Source organism: Aptenodytes forsteri, unplaced genomic scaffold (genome assembly GCF_000699145.1).
Source record: "Aptenodytes forsteri isolate BGI_AS27 unplaced genomic scaffold, ASM69914v1 Scaffold308, whole genome shotgun sequence".
Taxonomy (NCBI): Eukaryota; Metazoa; Chordata; class Aves; order Sphenisciformes; family Spheniscidae; genus Aptenodytes; species Aptenodytes forsteri.
The window spans coordinates 700,230-720,900 of NW_008795475.1; the positions used below are offsets into that span (position 1 = coordinate 700,230).

Here is a 20,671-nt window from a genome sequence, read left to right on the forward strand (position 1 = left end):
GGGCAGAGATCCTCAGGGCAGCGGGAGGTGCATCACAGCACACTGACTTCTTTCACACTGGTGTCCAAACAGGCTTTCGCTGGTAACGACTTTCAGCGCTGCCGCCCCCGGACTGGGAACTGCAGCAATTGTCCTATAAAAACCTCAACTGGAGAAGACAAACCTCCCAAGAAGAACTGGAAGACGCTGCAAGGAGAGGGTGTAGGGGTTTCCACGTGTTTATTCCGCAGTCTCCAGCTCTGCCAAGACCAAGCTGAGCTCAGTAGTGTCAAGCACAGAGTACGGCCATGCCCATGTCAAGATTGAGCTGCCCTACACATGTCCAAGCCCTCCACACACCCAAGCAAAGGAGAATTCAGATCTCCAACAACTACCGTCATTCAACAGGAATGAGTCTGACCCAATCCCACATTTCAAAGACCTACGAGATCCCAATGTCGTCCCTCCTTCCCCAGCTCCTCTTCTTGGATCCCTAGAGGTGAAGCCTAGACCTGTGCAAATAGCTGGTCTATCCTTTAAAGATCAAATTTAAAAGTTAGGAAGAGGAAAATTTTTTCTCTTTAGGTCAACCCAGAATGAAACCTTCCTATTTGTCACAGCAAAACATTTTTTTTTTCCTTAAGTGGAGACAATGAAAACATTTTGTCCTCCCCAAAACAAAATGTTTCTCTGCTTTCAAATGCATGTTTGAAGGCACTTGCAGTCCCCCGGTTTTTTAATTAAAGGCAGGCAAATTTCAAATGGAGAATGACACAGTGTAATAAAAAGTTAAAGCATTTAATTTCAAGCATATCTTAAACAAAGCCTGCAGTTTTTCATCCCCAAAATACTTTCTTTTTTTCCACTTCAAACTTTGGTTTAAGTTGTAAATAATTTCAAAGGAACCAAAATAACCTTTATTTTCCCTACAACCAAATGTTTTATCTTAATTTCAGCCAGGCTAGCTTAAAGTGACTCTTCTCAGTGGTGCCCAGTAAATGGACAAGAGGCAAGGGCCATGAGTTGAAATACAGGAAATTCCCTTTAAACAGAAGAGTTGGTTTTTTGTTTTTGTTTTTGTTTTTTTTTTTACACTGTAAGGGTGGTCAAACACTGGAGCAGGTTGTGCAGAGCAGTTGTGGAGTCTCCATCCTTGGAGATAATCAAAATCTGACTGGACACAACCCTGAGCAACCCCCTCTGACTGCTCCTGCTTTGAGCAGGGCGTTGGATTAGACAATCTCCAGGGGTACCTTCCACCCTCAACCATCCTTATTATGTGCGATTTTATCACGAACTCAAAGAGGAAGCATCCATGCCCTGCAGTCTCTTCCCTGGGGATTCCCAGGGCTACACCAGCCCCGTTAAACCACCACGAGCTGCGGCATCACCAGCCCTGCCGAGTCTGAGAGTCGCACAGAGCTTTGTGGTATTTTCAAGCTCCAGTTCCTGGGATTTTGCAATTGAGTGTTTAAAACAAAATGCAAATTTCTTACCCTCATAAATGAAAACCTATAACCTCTGCCTGACCTGTAAAGGGGAAAACAGAAGGCAGATTTGTAAAAGAGAAACCCGCAGGCATTTAAAAGGAGCCGTCCTGTGAGCAGCCAGTCTGAACAAGCCGGATTTCTGCAGACCGCACACCTCCTGCTTGGATCCTTCGGTGTCCACTAAGGTGTAAAGTCTGAAAAGCTTCTCCCAGAGCTGGGTATTCAAAATGTCCTGCGCCTGTGTGGATTCTCTGGAGTTTAGTAAGAGGTTTAGCTTGTGCTGGAGCATCGATGGTCTTAAAGCTCTTTTCCAACCTTAATGATTCTATGACCACACTCATTAGGGTACTCATTCCTTTCCTGGTCACCTCGTAAGACCTCGATGGCCCCACAATCCTGAGCCCACTGTCAGTTTGCACTGAAACTGGCCGCCATCAGCACCCAGCATTTGCTGGGCACCATCAGCTGTGTCACTGCCACGCAACAGGCTTAACGAAAATGCCAGTGACTTCAGGAAAATTTGGGAAATGCCCAAGCTTGTCAAAAAGGGGTGGAAAGAAGAGTAAACAGGCTATGGATTTTTCTCATTTGGGCTTTTGGAGAGTGTCGGAGCCTGTCATCATCTCCACCTAAAGACCTCTGGTGGACTCAGGAAACAGGAGCGTGAATGGAGAAAGAGGAGATCTTTGAGTATGGAAATCTCAGACCCCATTCATCCCCAGGACCTCCCTCTCTGGGATGCTCTGCCAGATGCAAACATTTTAATGTCCTGGTCATTAAGACAGACATTTAAAATGCCTTGAATTTCAATAAGACTCCTAGAAACCACACAGACCTCGCAAATGTGCACGCACATGAACAAGCCGCAGCCCTGCGGTGCACCCGCACCCCACAGTGAGCTCTCGGCTCCAGCAGCCTGTCCCATGCAGCATTTGGGGAAGGTTTGAGTTCAGCTGCCGGTGAAGCCCCACATCCCCAGTTTGCCCAGTGACCATCTCTCATCCCTTTCCTTTGCAAAGGTCCTTGGGCCAGCGGCAGGACCTTTTCAATATTGGTTTTTGGAAAAAGCATCTCAACCCGACTTTAAAGAGCCATCAGACTTAGGCTGGGGGCAAACTTACCATTTCTGCTTTCCGCTTTGGAGAAAGCCACCGGGAGACTTTCACCTCGCAGCCCCAGCCATCTCCTGGTGCAAAGTGACCTCTACAGCCCGTTTCGTGCATCTCCCATCGCAGCCAGAAGCGAGATTCCCCGCAGGCTGGGGGGGATCCACCGCCCTCCTGTGGCAGACTCCAAAACAGGTTTCTGTCTGACTTCCATCCGCGTACAAGAAACAGCTGGATTTGCTGTAGTAATAATAATAATATCAGCATTTTTGAACAAGCCAATAATTTCTATCATAGGTTCATACAGGTAGGAAAGTAACCTAGAGCCTCTGGGTTGCTGGTGACCTGCAGGATTGCAGAAAGTCCCCATCAGCACAAGCTCTCACTGCCCAAAAATGAGCATCAAATTCAGGGAAGTAAAAGAAAGATGCTCACATGACAGTCAGTGTCTTTCCAGAAGTGACATACCGTCCTTCTCTTCCCCTCATGTGAGTATTTGGCTCACAGACTGAAAAAACACGCTATCAAGTAACATAAAAACACGCTTTTCCAGGTGAGAGGAGCATGTAGAGATACGAGAGAGGCTGGAACAGGGTAAAAAAAACACCCAGCACCAGGAAGGACCTGCTCCTGCACAATCCATTCCCTTGCCTTGTTATTGCCTCCTCCAACTCGGCAGGACTCTGCAGGAGTTGGGCACAGCACAGGAAAATCCCCAGAGGAATTGCAGTGCTGGAAAACCAGCTTGGTGCAGTGTTCACTTCATACATCCCAGCATACCTAAAGAAAATGGAGTCCCAACAAAACCAGTTGGCCTGGCAAGCAGAGATGGGCTAACTCAACCCATCAGTATGTGCTCAATGAAATACCTCCGTGACCAGATGGATGGGATTTGGAAAAAGTACACTTGCTCCAAGTCCCGGGACTGCAGCCAGTAGATGGCATTCATATGCTATCGTACGCATACGTATGCTATCATATGCTATGAGGCTTAAACTGCCTTGGAAAACACGAGAAGAGTATTTTTCATAAAAAAATGAAGGTAAAAGGCAAATATTCACTTTAGCCGGAGATGAGCCTGAGGACTTCGATAATTAACTTTGGAGCCATCAAGTGTTACAGACTTCCTGGCATCTCCTTCTGTCCTCATAGATCTTCTGTCTGCTTCTAATATAGAAATATGTAATATAGATAAAGAAATATAATGCATCCCTAAAGCATCCATAAGTATCCTGTGTATCCTGGACCATAGGGATGCCCAAAACATGAGATGCGAGCGAGGGATACCCCATCATCCCCTCTGAGGTCTGACCCAGGATCTACCAGGCTGAGCACGCACACGGCGAGGAGCTGCCGGCATTTGGCTAGCACTGATGTGTGTCGCTTTCTCTACAGTGGCATCCACTGGACTGAGGAAATACTGTCCTCAGCACCTCGTCCCACAGGAGCCGCTCATCCTAAGAGAACAACAATGTCGGCATGGAGCTACGCCACTTGCGTTTGTAAGGGCTGGAAACCAGCCATCTCCCTGCTGAGGTCCAAAGGTCCCCGTTCCCAACACGTGGGACATGTGAGCGCCCAGCAGGCACACGCGGTTACAGGAGAAGGATGGAATGGGTGAAGTGATGGGAGAGGCGCGGTGTGTCCTAGGTGGGCAGCCAGGGAGTGTGCCAGAGCAGGGCCTTGCGAGACTGTGACTTTACCTGCAGCACACACAGCACATCAGCCCTTCTCCTGAGCCTGCAGACCTCGGCTGGTGCCGCTGGAGAGCCCCAGCACCATGCTGAGACTGCATGAGAGGGCTGCATGAGAGCCAGGACCAAGACAGGACTCCTTACCATAACAGAAAAAGAGGTGCAATAGGTAGACTGCTTCCACCACACAGCACTCCTCCATCTCCCCACCACGCCCTGATCTCCAGATCACCACAGCCCTTCTGCCCACCGAACAGCCCCGACAAAAAGCACATGCATCGTTTGCAGATGGTAACAGGAAAATCCCAGGGCAGCAGGCACAGGCAGACTTCACAGTCCTGCTCTATCAGTTGATATAATAAAAGAGATGTCCTCTCTCAGACCGTTTCTGCTAAGACTCAGAAGACAAACCCTTACACTTCCTTCACTTGGGGGTCACTACTAAAGCTAGAGCTACCTTCATCTTTGTACAGCACCAAGCACGTTGGCTGCACGATGCAAACATGGCGGGGATTTTTGACAGCAGACATCAAACTAACCCTGCCTCTACCAGCAGCTGGGTTGAGGCTTTGGCCAGAGCTGGAGGGAAAGCTGTTTGCTGAAGCCCAGGAACCAGAAGGCAGAGATGTGAGCCCAAGTCTGGAGCAGGTGAAAAATCACTGCTTCTTCATTCACTTTTAGATTTGCAAAGGAACCAGCAAAGGTCTCGGGCTCTAATGCAGTCACAGACATGCTGGAAGCAAGGAACAGGGGTTGATCCCCCAGCACAAGGAGGACTGTCTGTCGGGTCTGTCTGTACAGCCCCTGGCACCAGAAGAGAGACCAGTGCCTGAGGTTTAGGTACAAATCAGCTTTACATGTGCAAGGCAAGATGGACCATTAAATCCTGCATCCTACCACACGCTGAGGCCACCTTTTACTTTCTCAGTGAATGATGCACTGTATTAAAAAGCCCTCCTCTTCCCACCCACCCCTCCCCAGCTCCCACACCTCCTCTAGGACCAGATCCTGCTGGATGATGGGCATCCCTCCCTCCCACTGAAAGCAGCAAGGAGACAGTGTGCTCAGCCCCTGGCAGCATCATTCATCCGGAGGAAGAGTGTAGGGAGATATTTGGTACCTCGCAGCCAATTGGAAGAGAGGTGACACTGAAAGGGGGGTGCTTCCAGCTCCTCTCTCCACCCATCCTCCATAACACCCCCCTCCCTGTCACCACCACCACCGCCATCCTCCTCACACACAAAAGCAGTGAAATTAGCTGACTTAAGAGAGCTGAGGCTTAGCCAGCTGCAAGCGGAAAATAATAATAAAATACCTTGGAGGGGAGGGAGGCAGCAGAGGAAACAGCAGCCATGGAAGAATACAAATAACTGCCCTCAATTCCCCCCCACCCAGCAAAATCCAAATCACAAAGCAACGATTGCTGTGAGAAAGGCCGACCTAGATGCATCCCCACACTCCTCCGCTGAGAAAGCCGCACACATCTGCATCCGGATCCAGGCACTGGACCTCCTGAGCAGCCCATCTCCGTCGGGAGGAATGCCTAGCTGGGATACAGGCAGGATCTTCTTTGTTCCTCATTAACCACAAGCATCGGTGAGTACAGCATCATCTGGGCTTCCATACTGCTGGGCAATGTTTGATGTTAAGAAACATCAGACTCCAGCCTGGCATTTGCTTCAATGCCTTTCTCTTCCTCCCTCCATGATGCCTTCAGGGTTAGCAGAAAGCAGATGACAGCGGTGGGGAGGAGGGAGGGAAGGTGGGGTCTCTCTGAGGCCCAAGGTATCTCCTTTGCCTGCATGTAAGGAAATAAAAAATGGAGACACATGTGACCGTGTCATGGGCATCGCATGCAGCCAGGCGTGGGGGTGAGGACAGAATACATAATGTGCATGCTGGGAGGACAGGCTGAGAGACACCGGCCAGGGAGAGAGCCCTGCAAGGCTCACAGCCAGCTCTTTGCTCCGATTCCTATCTCTGCCAGCGCCTGTAATAAAGACGGATGCTGGATTTACTCAGGCCTCTACGTAGCTTCATTCCTTTAAAGCAGATACACACAGACAGATTTGTCTCCCTCCAGATCTTCACCAGCGACACCCTCTGTAAATTCAAGCCTCCAAAGGAAGCAGAAGCAGCACTGGCTCTCTAGAAGAGCCTTATAGCAATGGGTCAAACTCTGCTAGATGCTGATTTCCCTGACATCAGGGGACAGACAGAGTAGCTCCATCCACTTGGGAAACCACCCTAGGTCCCTTATCCCCAAAAAAAACCCCATTACTATCCAGCCAGTGCCTGGGTACATTTACAGTGTAAAGGCTGAGCTCAGGAAGAACATTCAAAACTGTCCTGCAGTGGATGGGTTAATGCATGTGCCCAACATACAAGCCGATTTCACTTGAACATGTTCTATGCAAGATAAGGCCTGACCTTGTCCTCCTCCAGGCTCAGGTGCTACTAAGCTCAGCTGCAGCAGCATCCAGCTGAGAGCAGTGTATCTGCTTTCTAACCTGCAAGGACTGGTCCTGAGCCCTCAGCCAGACTTTGTTAGGAGTTGCAGGTGCAGTTCCTGGGAAATAGGTACAAAGGTCTGATTTTTGCTGGCTGGCAGCATAGGAACCTTCTAGTGAAGGCAAACAATATATGGTTCTAAGGACCCCTCGCGCTGCTGGGCTGTTAGTATGAGTGACAACAAGGCTCACTGGATTTGAACTTCTGTTCATACCAGTGCTGGAGAAAGCCCAAACTGGGAACAGCACACCCACCTTGCCTCCATTTGAGGTGCTCCAGTTTTTTGGCATCTGCTTTGGTTTACCTGGGAGCAAGTCAGAGATGTGAATTCTTCAGGGGTGTGGAAGGACATTCAACATCCCTGCGAAGGCCTCCTCGCCCTCCTCCATTTCTCTCTGGGTGCGGGGACAACCATGGGGATGGAGCACAGACCAGGCAGCAGTAGTCAGGAATTTCTCTGCAAAACCAAAGCCATTAACTTCCGCCCAGGCCAGAAAAATGGAAACTGGTGCCACTGCCAAAACAACCTGAAACCAGCCTGGGAGGAGCTATTTCTTCTCTTCCCTTTCAGCCACATTTCATTTCCCTCAGCAGAGGTGCTTGTTAATGTTGAGATTAGTATTGGAAGAGAAGTAGCAAGGGAAATCGGGTGGGCATCAGCCCAGACCGTGTTGATCCTCAGGGAGAAGAGCCAAGGTCACAACAGAGCAGAGATATACCTGTTGCTTTGATCCAGGGCCAACCTCACTTCTTCTTTCTTGTCCAAGGTGTGTCAAGTAACCACAAAACCCCATGTCCTTGCCTTGTTCCTTTTGCAAAACAAGCAGCTACCATGCTGCTTCTCTGCGGAGCATGGTATCAGCGTACCTGCACTGAACGGTTCAGATTAAATGCTCCCCGGTAGCGATGCTCAATGCCAACCTCTCTGCCTTCCACCTTCCAGCCTGCGCCCTTCCTTGAGGGAACCACTGTGCAGCCAAACCCTCTCTGAACACGATGGGAACCACAGAAGCCACTTTGCGGATGGAGAACGTGGATGTGAAGGAGGAGTGGCAAGACGAGGACTTCCCCAGGTTTGTTCCCTGCAAAAAAGCCAGGGAGAATTTTATTTCTTCCTGTAAGAAACCAGCAGGGCATGGAGCATGCAGGTCCCTCCCACCAGCCTCAGAGGCAATGGGAGTCTTAACTCCAACAGGGCAATTCTGGCCAGAGAACAGAGCTTTTGTAGCAAGGCTGCTCTGAATGCTTAAAAATTTTTGGGAGGCTTCTGGCAACCCTCTGTGAGCATGCCAAGGAGAGGGTAAGGAGCCGGGTGCGGAGGACAGGGAGATTAGCATGGATGGATGCGTGCATATAGGACGGATGGATGCATATAGGGATGGATGGATAGATGGACTCCTTCCCAGTCTCTGAATCAAGCAACGTCTCCCCAGGCAAAGCAAATGCTGCTTCACCAGGAATTTGCCACAGGAAGCGGAGTCATTGGGATGCAATGTCCGCTGGCACTGACATGCAGAATCTGAATTGTTGCAAACCTTGTAAGAAATAATGCGTGGGTGACAGAAGGTGCCAAAGTGGCAGCTTTCACCTTCACAGATACTTTATTAACTGCAGAGTGCCAAAAAAAAAATCCCTGTAAGCTCAGTGTGTGCTGAACTCCCTGCAGCCACCCAAAAGGTGCACCCACCCTCATCCTCGCCCCAGCGTTGCCCCACACGTCCAGTGCTAAAGCCCATGGCCCAGCAGCAGCTCGCTGGGGCACACACAGCATGGCCAACACCAAGCCTTGCTGCAGCTGGGGTCTGGGCTGCTGAGGGGCTTTTCAGGGCTGTCTCGCCCTGTCCCAGCTGCAGCTGAATTCCCCCGGGCAGCCCACAGAGCCCCTGTATTCACAGACAGAGGCGCAGTGTGCTGTGCGGGTGGGCATGCACAGCCCCTGCCGTGCTAGAAAGGGTCTCCTGTTTCCCCTGGCATCGGCAGATGAGCTTAGCTCTGTTTACCCTGGGTCCAGCTGCATCGCTAATCTAAGCACCTCTGTCTGCCAGCCCAGCACCCGGCTCACAGGACATGGCTTGTCCTTCCGCTGGCCCCAGAGGTGGGCTCAGACAAGCCCTTGGGTTTCTAGGATGGATTTTTCTTTCCTCTGAGAGCAGAGCTGGGCAGAGCTTTGGGCTGGTGGACCTCTGCCAACCTAAGGCTCCCCCCGAGTGCTGTGCCAACAAGCTTTTAATTGAGTAGAAAGGAAAGTGAGGTACAGAAAGGAAAGCATTGACCCAAGGCTCCCTAGAAAATCTGGGGACAAAACCGTTCTAGCACCTGGATACCTAGGCACTAACCCACACCATCATGTTGGAGCAGGAGCTGCCAGGCTCCGTTTCGCACTTGCCATGCAAGCAGCAAACTTACCCCAGCCACAGTCAAGCCTTCAAGGGGTATTTCTTCTGCAGAGCCCTCTGCACCACCTAACACGGGCATCATCGCTCCTGCCTGGCAAACAAAGCACAGGGAGAGGCAAAGGGATGTGACCATGGCTGGGTGGCAAGCCAGTGGCAGGGACAAGGCCAGAGCCCTGTCAGAGCCCAAACAAGCTCCCCAGCCTGATGACAGGCTGCTGCAGAGGGATTAAATCAGGAATGATGCAAGTGAAATAGAGCCCGAACAGCCACTAGGCAAATGAGTGAATGCTAGCTGTGTTTAACTGGCATTAAAAATAAATAAATAATAATTTTCAAGACACTTCCCCCTAGAAGCATTAAAATAATAGGGCAGAAGCTGCTGCATGTGGGACAGTAGCTGTCTAGCAGATGATTTGCTGCATAGCTATTTTTGCTTAGCTGTGATTAACCAATCTTGCCACAAAAAAACACATATCCTAGACAAAGATCTGGGCTAGGGGGAACTGAATTCAGCAGCTCATTAAGGACACAAGGCGACATTCCCATCCCTCCCCGAGAAGCTGATCTGCAGAACAGCCTTGCAGGCTGCAAAGGTGCAATGCCAAGGCACTGAGCAAGCAGCGAGGAAGCGGAGAGGAAAGGGTTCCCCCTCCTGCTGCTCCCTGAAGGTTTAGCCTCCTGTCGACAGTCTGTCTCAGCTGTTTGTGCAAGTGCTGTCCTGCAATGATGCTGTAGCGGTGCCGCGGGGCGGATGCAGGAGCATGCTCACTCCATCACGCATCCATCGGATCACGGTCGGTGAAGGCTCGGTCTGGTTGGGGCCCGACAGAAGGTGCTTATAGAGGGAAACTGGGCAGCACGCTATCAGCAGAAAGCAAAATGGTGGCACCCGACCCTTAGCAAACCTGCTTCATTCAGAAAATTTGGCATCTGGGGCTAGCTGCATTCGGGAAGGAAGATTTACACAGGAGACTGGGAGGTAGTGATTCGAACATCCTTTGGGAAGGTAAGAAAGCCCTTTTCTTCACCTCTGACTTTTGAATTGCTTGTCTTAAATGAATCCTAGCATCAGAGAGCAGAGTGCCTGACTGCAGCACGTACTCGGGTACAGCTGGGCCATTCCCCCCCCTCCTTTTGATGTCGTATCACCAAGTTGTGCCAGGCGCCAGCTCGCAGTCAGATAAACAACCAGCCAGGCCCCGTTCAAGACAAAAGCAAAAGGGAGGAGGAGAGGCTGGAAGGGGGCAGAGGGATCTTTCTGACTGCTCAGGAATACTGTGGCAGCCCACAGGATCTGGGTGCTGCACAAGCAAGGAGCAAGCGCCTTTGATCAGGTCTCCAACTCTCATAAATATACAACAACCAGCTGGGAGAGGATTATCCCTTAATCTACATATTTATAGGGTTTAATTTGGCTGGTGGCTCTGGTGTCACGGCAGCACGAAGAGGAGCCTCTGTAGGGCAGAGCTAGGCTGTATCCTCCTGCGGACTCGGAGGTACCAGTCCCCATCTGCCTCCCTGCCGTCGCTGGACTGTAAGGCCAGCAGCTGCTGGACACCAGCCCCATGCACAGGTCCATTCTTACATCCCCCATTCTTACAGCACTGCCTTAAAACTGGTCGGTTTTCCCCCACGTTTCACCTCCAGGCTGTCTCAGCACCCAGGATTTTACACCTGGAAGCATGAGCTCTTCCCCCTGTTGAGGGGGAGCTTCCAGCAAGGGGCAGGTGAAACAAGGATGGCTGAGAAGGTCCCTTTTAAACAGATCTTCGACATCATGAACTTATCATGGGGCTGCTGGGGTCTGGTCGGGTTTGGTCATGCTGCGCAAGAAGTTTCAAACCCAGCTAATGCCAGGGGACAGGCACAAGTCCCAGCTCAAATTAGGGGGAAAAGTGTTCAGAAAGTGTCCAGCTCAGGGTGGGCAGTGTGCTGCTCAGCCACCAGCTAGGGTTCCTCACCGCAGTACTGGGGGCCAGATTCTGACTTCACTTACCCCAGCATGGGTCAGGAACAACTCCAGCAACTTCCAAAGGGCAACAGCCACGTAATGAGATTTGGCATTAGCATCTGTATGGGAAAGCCAACTTTTAAATCAATTGATGCTTCTAGCCTCCGGCTGGAGGCACCAAGAGGGTGCAGGAGCCAAGCATGAGAAGCTGCAAATCCTGACCTCTGCCATGGAGACCAAGGAAGGGAGCGTGGCTCAGCCTTTGGGTCTGAAGTGCTGGTGCCTGGATCTTAGCTCAGAATGAACCGGCTTCCAGACCTCAGCAGGGTTTGGGTATCACTGTCAGCTTTTGCCAAGCGGTGGCTGAGGTGAGGATGGACTGACAATTCTGGGATCACACCTAAGGTTTGGTCCTTGCCTTGAACACTGACTGCCTTAGAGCAAAGTCACTATAGACCAAGGAGGCAGCTGCCTCCTGGGAGAGGTGGTTGTGGCAGGTGCTTTGGATAAAGTTCTGCTCTGCTGCAGCCAGGGCCTGTGGCAGAAGGCAACTGCAGATGATGTTCCCTGGTACCCTTGATGAGGAGCCCTAGAGCTTGGCACTGCCTCTCAAACTTCTGACGGAGATAAAAATGGAGATAATATGGAGAGAGTGAGGATGTTACCAGGCTCTTCTGGGGTCAGGATTTGTTCCCGTGCCCCTGGCTGGATTTTCCAGCCTCTTGGCTGAACAGCAGCATGAGAGATGTATTGGGGGGGTGTAAATGCAGGGATAGTTTGGAGGTTACTAGGGACTGCACAGTGCTCCAGTACGAAAGCACAGCTGCCGGGTTGCTCTTGGGCAAATCACCTGAGGGTATCCCTCAGGCTGAGCTCACAGGCAAATGGGAAAGGGCAGAGCACACATGGGGTTGCACGTTTTTCCCTGATGTCCCCAGTTCTCTCCACTGTCTGCCATGGAGTGACTTTCTCCTAAACATCACCTGTTACCTCCTGTCTTTTTACCCCCGCATCTTGGCTTGCCTGCAGACCTCTCCCAGAAGAGACGGGGATGGAGTTGCTGGGCAGCCCTACAGAAGACGAGAATACATCCTGTAAGTACCAGCCTGCCTTATCAGGAGTTCAAAGAAAAGCAAGCCTATGGGAACGGCAGCTTGCAGTTAGGGCGAAAGCCAGTTCCCTTGGAGTATCCGCAAAAATTCCCATGTGGGGGAAGAAACCAGCAGAGATTTGAATTTGCTAATCTTTCACAAGAAGCTGGGGGAGGAAATAGGTATCTCAGAAGTGTGGGCACTTTTATCCAGCCATAGCTGCAGGTGTCCAGTACCTCCCAGCTATGATCCACCACCCTTAGCTTCCAAGACCATAGCCTGACACATGCATAATGAAAGCGCCATGTCTTGCACTAAGGATACAGGACAAGGACAACCTGTCCGTTATTTTCCTTTTAACTCCAGCTCCCCCAAATACTTTAAACTTTAATGGGGCGCATCGTAAGCGGAAGACACTTGTTGCACCTGAAATCAACATTTCCCTGGACCAGAGTGAAGGCTCCATTCTCTCCGATGACTTCCTGGACACACCAGATGACCTGGACATTAATGTGGACGATATTGAAACTCCTGATGAGACAGATTCCCTCGAATTCCTGGGGAACGGGAACGAACTGGAATGGGAAGGTAAAAGGCCGGTTTGGGGTGAATGTCTGCAGGGGTTGGGGCTTTTTTTAGCCTCATTTTAACCACTTTTTACACCACTCACCGTCAGCAGCTGGGGACCAACTTCCTCAGCAGTGAAGCACAGCACACACAACCAAGCCCCATCTTCCACACGACATCTGCCCCACCAGGACCCCAGCTATAGCCCAGGCGTCTCAGTGCTTCCATCTGGGGATAGTGGGGGCAGAAGTAGTTCAGGGACTTGCAAACACCCGTCTAGCCATAATTCAGGTTAAGGCATAAGGCTGTGGACACACATGCCCTTCCAGCTGCAGCTGGGCCACCACCCCAGGCTGGAAGGCGCTGCCTGCTAGGCTCTGCCAGTAGAGCTGTCATGTGAATGTTCAAACATCTTGAATAACATGGTCTTTGCTAAGCTGGCTAATTTTGACTGAATCGGGCTAAGAAGGACTCATGCAAGCAGCTCTGCTAGCAGATCAGAAGACAACCAGCACAGGCGGTGCCCTCTTCAGCCAGTATAGATGGATCTGAAGGAAGATCCAGCAAAAAGTCCGGTGCCCGACCTGTGACTGCAGGTACTATAAGCAGCACAAGATGTTAAGCTTATTTCTATTACAGTTTGGCAATGGTGCAAGATTATTAAGAACCACAAACTTAGACAGATCAAAGCTGCAGATGAAGCAGATGATCCTCAGTCTGTGGTTGTTACTGTCTCTTACTGCACACCAAAGCTCTTGCAGAGCCTCTTTGTACATTATATTAAAGGCAGAAATGTTCGTCCCTTTTCCAGATGACACTCCCGTAGCCACAGCCAAGAACATGCCTGGGGACAGTGCAGACCTGTTTGGGGATGGTGGGACAGAAGATGGGAGTGCTACTAATGGACGGCTCTGGAGGACTGTCATCATTGGAGAACAGGAGCACCGCATCGACCTCCAGATGATCAAACCCTACATGAGAGTGGTGACACACGGAGGTGAGGGAGAGGGCGGCCTAATCCTGGCTTGGTGGATTTCTTTCAGTCCACCTTTGTCAAGCTGGAGGGGATGCCGTGACTGATTGGTTTGACTGTCTTTAGGGAAAAATTGCTATTCATTTTGTACCACTATGTGGCAGATAAGCACAAAAGCACCCAGCTCACGCTAAAAACCATATAGCCACCATAGCAATGTTTCAATAAACAAAAGTAGGGATAACACTGGCTCTGAGCAAGACTGAATATATCCCGACCCACAGCCCTGGGTGCGGGCAGCATCACCAGTGCTGAAGGGATTGCAGGTCCTTAACCCCTCTGCAGCTCAGTGCCTGAGCTGTCTCGGGAGGCACAGCTAAAGACCAATACGTCCACAGTTAGTGACCATTTCTGAAATCTGAGCAAAGCCAAGCAAAGCTCTCAGCTCTGTGCTTTGACACACACAAATTCCTTCCCTGAACCCCACGTGCATGTTATAACCAAAACCAGGATCAGAGGCAAATCTAACACAGTTAGTATTTCTGAAATCTGAGCAAAGCCAAGCAAAGCTCTCAGCTCTGTGCTTTGACACACACAAATTCCTTCCCTGAACCCCACGTGCATGTTATAACCAAAACCAGGATCAGAGGCAAATCTAATTGTGAAAGAGGTCCGTTAAAAGGGACAAACACTTACCTAGAGCTGAACAGAGGCACAAAAACCAGCCCAGGCCCAAATCTGGCAATACATCTTTGCTGTTATTTTTCCTTCAACTCTGGAAAGAGTCACTGATGCTGCCCGTGTCTTTCTTTCCCAGGATACTATGGAGAAGGTCTCAATGCCATCATTGTCTTTGCTGCCTGCTATCTCCCGGACAGTAACCTGGCTGATTACCACTACATCATGGAGAATCTCTTCCTGTAAGTGGCTGGTCAAGGTCTATGAGGGAGAGGAGGGCGAGGAAAGTAACTCAGGCTCTGGGGAAACAGCTTCCATGTATTCATTGCATCAGGAACCTCAGCTGGAAATAGTTTGAATCCAGGCCAAATGTACCCAGTGTGCAGCTGCAGACTGGAGCGAGCATCACTGGGTAAGACACTGTCCACAGCATTTGCATCCCAGGCCAATAAATCAAAGCATTCAAACATTCAGTGTCAATTATGCCAGTGATGGACTCACAACCAGGCTAGAGCATATGTATACAATGCTGAACAGCTGGTAGATGCTACTGCTAGACAGCAGAATGGTGCAGGGACACCCATCAGTGTCTGCGCTATGCTAACATGTACCAGCAATCCCTGAGAAATACCCCTAGGCATCCTGCAGAGGTACCAGCTGAATCTGAAACCTGTTCCAAGGTCTATACAGAAAGGGTCTGGAGACCTTTTGGGATAACGCACAGGCACCTGAAGGAACCTCAAGGGACCTTTTCCAAGTCTCATATCCCTGTTGCTTTTGATCACCACCCAACAGATACGTGATCAGTAGTCTGGAGCTGCTGGTGGCTGAGGACTATATGATTGTGTACCTAAATGGAGCAACACCCCGGAGGAGGATGCCAGGCCTTGGCTGGCTGAAGAAGTGCTATCAGATGATAGACAGAAGGTGAGAATCCTGTTGGTGTGGCCTCTTCATTCTTCCTGGTCCTCTTCCACTACTTCCTCCCAGTCTTCCCAGCCACCTCTCCTTCCTCACTCCCCAGATTCCATAATTTCTTCCTCTATCACAGCTTTCTGACTTACTCCGGGCTCTCTTTCATCACCTCCCTCCTTCCCTCACAAGCACCTTCACAGATATCAGGCTAATGCAGCACCCAAGCAAAGCAGTGCTCCTGCAGCCTGCCGGGCCCGAGCTTAAATAGGGTTCCTAAGGCCATGGGCAGGGCTTTTGTCTGGAGACACCCAGCTGAGGCTGGTGAGCATCCTGATGCCTATTAGTGCCCTGACACATTACAGGTGAGTTTAAGAAAAGGTACTTTGAATCTGACTTTCTATCCCATGGCTTTTCCGCAGGCTGCGTAAAAACCTCAAAGCATTGATAATCGTTCATCCTTCGTGGTTCATCCGGACAGTGCTGGCTATATCCAGACCCTTCATCAGGTAAATATAACATGTTTCCAAACTCGGCTGGTTTTGGAGTGGAAATTTAATCTCATGAATCAGATCTTAAGCTCACCTTTAACTAGTAGCGACCAAGGTGAGACTGTTTGTCATTTGTCCTACATCTCTCTGATACTTCCAAGGACAACTCTAGAGGTGGTTTTAAGAGACACTGTGGTGGTCTGGATCCAGATCAAAGCTTGTCCCAGTGGGTAGCGCATAAAGATTCACTGGGAAGCGCAGCAATGGTGGTCCGTTTTCCCTCCTACAGATATTGAGAGGTGGGGGTCAAAGCAAAGTGTGGTACAGTAATGTGGCATCTCACCACAATTTTTAGTCATCAGCATATTAGCACGGGGAGGAGATGGGTACACTCAGACTACAGAGGATACAGGGATGCAGAACTCCCCATTTCCATCAGGAAAATTCTGACTTCCTATGGAGAGAACATCAAAACAAGGCCTCAAGCACACACCCTTTCTCTCTCTCTGCCAGTGTGAAGTTTATCAATAAGATCCAGTATGTTCACAGCCTGGAGGAACTGGAGCAACTTATCCCAATGGAGCACGTGCAGATTCCAGACTGCGTCTTACAGTGAGTATCAGAGGGACCCTGGGGCACACGTAGCTCTGAGGAGGCGCAGGACAAAAATCCTATGTAGCAGAATATTGTGTTGAGTCAAACCCCCATGTATTGGAAACGCAGAGCCTGGGGCGAACCTTATCTCACTCGTATACTGGTGCCAAGCAAGAGCCTGCACACTGTGCTAGTTTAATGTTTCTGTCACCTTCAGAGCAAACATTGCGTTTTACTAAAAGTGAGCAGTCCCGTCTGGGTAACATTTAAAGAACGTTTCCTGTTTGTTGCAGATATGAAGAAGAGAGGATCAAGGCCAGGAAAGAAAGGTAAAATTAATTTCGGGGAAGGGGGGATGGAGGGTGGGTTCATTTTCTTGGGATGTTGTTGCTTTCTCTCATCATTATTTGTGTTATAACCAGTCAATTCTGTGTTCCTCCTACCCCGATATCCCACACAGCCTACACTTATTTTCTACTGATTTTCTCAAAATAAGCAAAAGCTGCAGGTGGGAGAAGCTTGATTAAAAGGTTATTTATCTGTAGAACTGTTCCTCTTAACCCCACGAGTGCACACATCCTGAACATGCACCGTATGTGCTAGCAAAGGTCATCAGAAATCTCTCCATGTATAAAGATGGCACATTTTCCTCATATGACCATGCAAGCTGACCTTAAAGTGAGAGCTAGTGCTTATTTTTAAAAGCCACTTCATTCTGCTAGAGTGGCATAAAGAAGGCCCTTAGTTTACAGTTTGTTCTGTTTCATTTTCTAGACCTGTTCCATCACCAGTGATTTAGGGTAGAAGTGCTGGCCATAAACAGTGATAACAGTCAGCTCCGCTAAAAGGAAAGGCAATCACGGACCGAGGAAAGACCAGCTGGGTCAGCACAAGAGCGATGTGCTATAATAACACCTCCTCGTGCTGGTGAACTGAATGGGAGATGCAGTTTGGGAGGATTCAGTTCATTAGCTGCTGAAAAGCGAGTCATCCAGCGCAAATTAGTCAGCTACCTCCCTCTAGGGCCAACAGAGGCATCCTGAGAGCATTAGGATTATCAAGGCTGTATATCACAGGGACAAGAAGCTAACAGTCATTTCTGATCAGACCTGTAACCTCTTGTCTGAGCTCCAGCTAGCTCCCTAGAAAGGCCTTAGATACTCTACTCTTTCACGCTGCTCACCCCTAGATGATAGATTTCAAATGTGATTTTGTGTTTACAGGGCAGAAGAGAAACAAGACATGGCCGAGAAGGAAAGGTAACTACTCTTTCTTATTTATCTTGCACTTACAAAATAGCTTAAACAGCCTTCGGTGAGGAGAACGGCCCTATTGCTCGGTAGCACCCCCTGGGGAGCCAGGCTCTGCGCTCTCAGATGTTTGGACCCAACAGGACATTTCTCAAGTGTCTGGGTACTGACAAAGCCTCTCCTCTCCCTAACAGCTCCCTGTGCCATCACTTTTGTGATGTTATTGACCTTCACCGATGCGAATGGATTCCTGACGCTGCTTTTTACCTCTGTAAAGCTAGCGAACCCGTTTGGTCATGGACCAGAGCCAGAGGCACCAGGGAACGTTCTCCTGACATTCAGTTGTAGCATTTGCATGATGGCGCAATGCAGAGGGCCAAATACTGCTGTCAGGCACATCTTGGGTGTGCACAAAGGCAAGATACGAGGCTGTAACGTTAGATGGGAAGGAAAATTCTAGGGAGTTTTGGAAGACAGTGTCAAAATCCTATGCCAGGCTAATTTGGCCTGGCGTTGGCTCTGCTTCAGAGTGATATAGCCTCTCCTTTTTTATTCTATCTGGCTAGCTCCTGAGGGGGAACAGTGCATATTTCTGCTATTCTCCTCCCAGAGAAAAAGGAGCTTTGATCAAAATTGCCAAGGTCCATTGGATGAGTCTGAATTGTTCCGAGAAACAAATGGGACCTCAGGGCCAAAAGAGAGGGTGATTAGTTTGTGGTGGAGATTCACTTACTGTTTTGCCGGTTCTCTTCCAAGCAGGCCTGTGCCCCCAGCAGAGGATCAAGAAACCAGGTTTGATTTGTACCTCACTCTTTTGTTTGTCTCTCTCTGTGTGATAGATTTCATTGCGTTTGTAATCCACTAACAGGAAAGGCAAGACTGGGTTAGACCCAGGACCTCTTTAGCCCGGTGCCACCCACCTAGCACAAAAAAGGCACCAGCCACTTTGCAGCAGGGGGGTACAAAACCGGGAAGCTGCTGACACCTTCACCCCGCCGCAGCGCGGCTGCGGTCACAACCACAACCGCTGCAGCTTGTCCCAAAGCACGGACCGGTCACAACTGCAGCTGCTACGGAGGCACTTGAGAAAAGCTGCCCCTCGATAAATCACCTGGCATTTGCCACATGGTAAAGGTGTGCACATGGAAAGTTACTGCAGAGCTGCCTTTACCCTACGGTAACGTTTTCATGGTCCTATACACTCGGGAAAAGTCCTTAGAGAAGAAGAAAGCCCATTAAAGCTATGAATGACATTATCTTTGGCCCTGGTACACTTTTGTAGAGGATTACACCCAAACATACTCATATTTTTTGACATAGTGGGAATAACAAAATTTATACTACAATTTGCTTTCTAAAAATAATTCTGTCTTTCTGTTCCTTCCCAGTATGTCATGAATCGAAGGAGAGTGGAATGAACGGAGTAGAAGAATGACACAGCCTGGCAGTCACCCACGTAAATGACCTTTTGGTATAAGACCTTGCCGCCATCTTCTTCCGAGTTCTGTAAGATCATGGAGCCTGCCTCCCCTGTCTCCAAGATGCAAAGTCCTTTAAACTTTTTGGAAACATTTTACTTTAAAAAAAAAAAAAAAAAAAATCCACAAAACAAAACGAGCCAAGAATAGCACTTTTCAGGACAGGTTCCAGTGTGTTTCAATAATGGTCTGTGGAGAGCTATTAAGTAGTGCAAATAGATACCATGTTTCCTCTTAGTAAGTTAAGAGCATCCTGTAGTCCATTAGTCACCAGCCCAGAAAGAGATATATTTTGTGTTTAAATTATAATCCCTTCCCCTAACTTGCTGCTGGCCAGCACTGAGACATTTTGCTTTAAACTGCACACCCAGTTTCCTCCATACAGACATTACAACAGCCATTGCCCCAGGGAATAACTAATAGAGGAATGAAAAGAGTGCATTTTCGTCCTTCCTATAGCCAGTGTATGTTTCTTCCTGAAAATACCAAGTGCCCACCGGTCTAGGCACCTCTTCCAGCCTTGACCGCCTCAGTTAATTCATTGCCAGTTCCTCTTACTAACTCACACCGAACCATTCCTGAGTAAATGCCATGTTTTTTCTCCCAATTTGTTCTGTCTCAGTTTGTAAGGCACTCTGATAACTTTGAAAGAGGGTCCCATATGGCATGGCAGCCTCCACAGAACCTTCTTATGAGCATCTTCTCATATCAACGCACACACACCAAAAAGGTCTGGTTTTAAGAAGGAGCCTTATGGAAAGGAAAGCTTTTCACGCCTTGTCTTTGTATTGATTTCATGACACTGGACAATCATTCACTATTAATACCTCCTATTGCGGAGACAAGCTGCTAAATGTTTGAAATTTCCTCCTTGCCGTCCCTGGGTAACGAGGGTCTCATCTATAATCATACCTGCCTGGGAAAAACCCAGGTGGAAAATGCTGCAGATGTGGAGGCAAGACACCGTATCTGGGTTCAGCTTCTCAGTTAGCCAAGAGATGCAGACGTGATATTGAGACTCTTCAAATTTGTATTTTGGACTCATGAGGATTCTGTGGGCAAAGGAGGGAAGAAAATTTAAGAAACAACTATTTGGCCAAAATCATTTGGAAACTCCTGGTTTCACCAGAGCCAGCTTACACAAACTGTCTCAAATGCATCAGGTAAAACCCCTTGCAGACAACTGCAGATGAAGAATTACCTGCATATTTCACCACTTAAGGAATATTTCAAGCCTGGCAACCCCAACCCATGGCTATTTGAAATTACCACCGCTTCACTCAGCTCTGAAATCCCCTGGAGGACAATTCTGGCAAAGCAAGGTTTTCCTCAAGATACGGATGTTTCCTCTGTATACACAAAGCTTCTCTTTTTTCCTTTCAGTGAATAAAACTGCTGCAGATGAGATCTTTATTTTCCTGAATGCTACAAAGGAGCACTGAATATGCTTTCTAACGTTACTTCTCATTTGATACATGTTTTTCTCATGCACTTCCGTCACGGATGTATT

At 49.1% G+C, this 20,671-nt stretch overlaps 1 protein-coding gene across 1 annotated transcript; it reads left to right on the plus strand.

The window, feature by feature from the left end:
- The first annotated feature begins 7,776 nt into the window (after positions 1-7,776).
- ATCAY (ATCAY, caytaxin) lies at positions 7,777-18,548 on the plus strand. Its single transcript, XM_009281169.1, has 11 exons — positions 7,777-7,853; positions 12,157-12,221; positions 12,585-12,806; positions 13,597-13,782; positions 14,576-14,678; positions 15,232-15,363; positions 15,771-15,857; positions 16,353-16,451; positions 16,727-16,762; positions 17,657-17,692; positions 18,440-18,548. Exons 1-11 carry the CDS (start codon positions 7,777-7,779, stop codon positions 18,546-18,548), a joined length of 1,152 nt encoding a protein of 383 aa, XP_009279444.1.
- Positions 18,549-20,671: the final 2,123 nt, after the last annotated feature.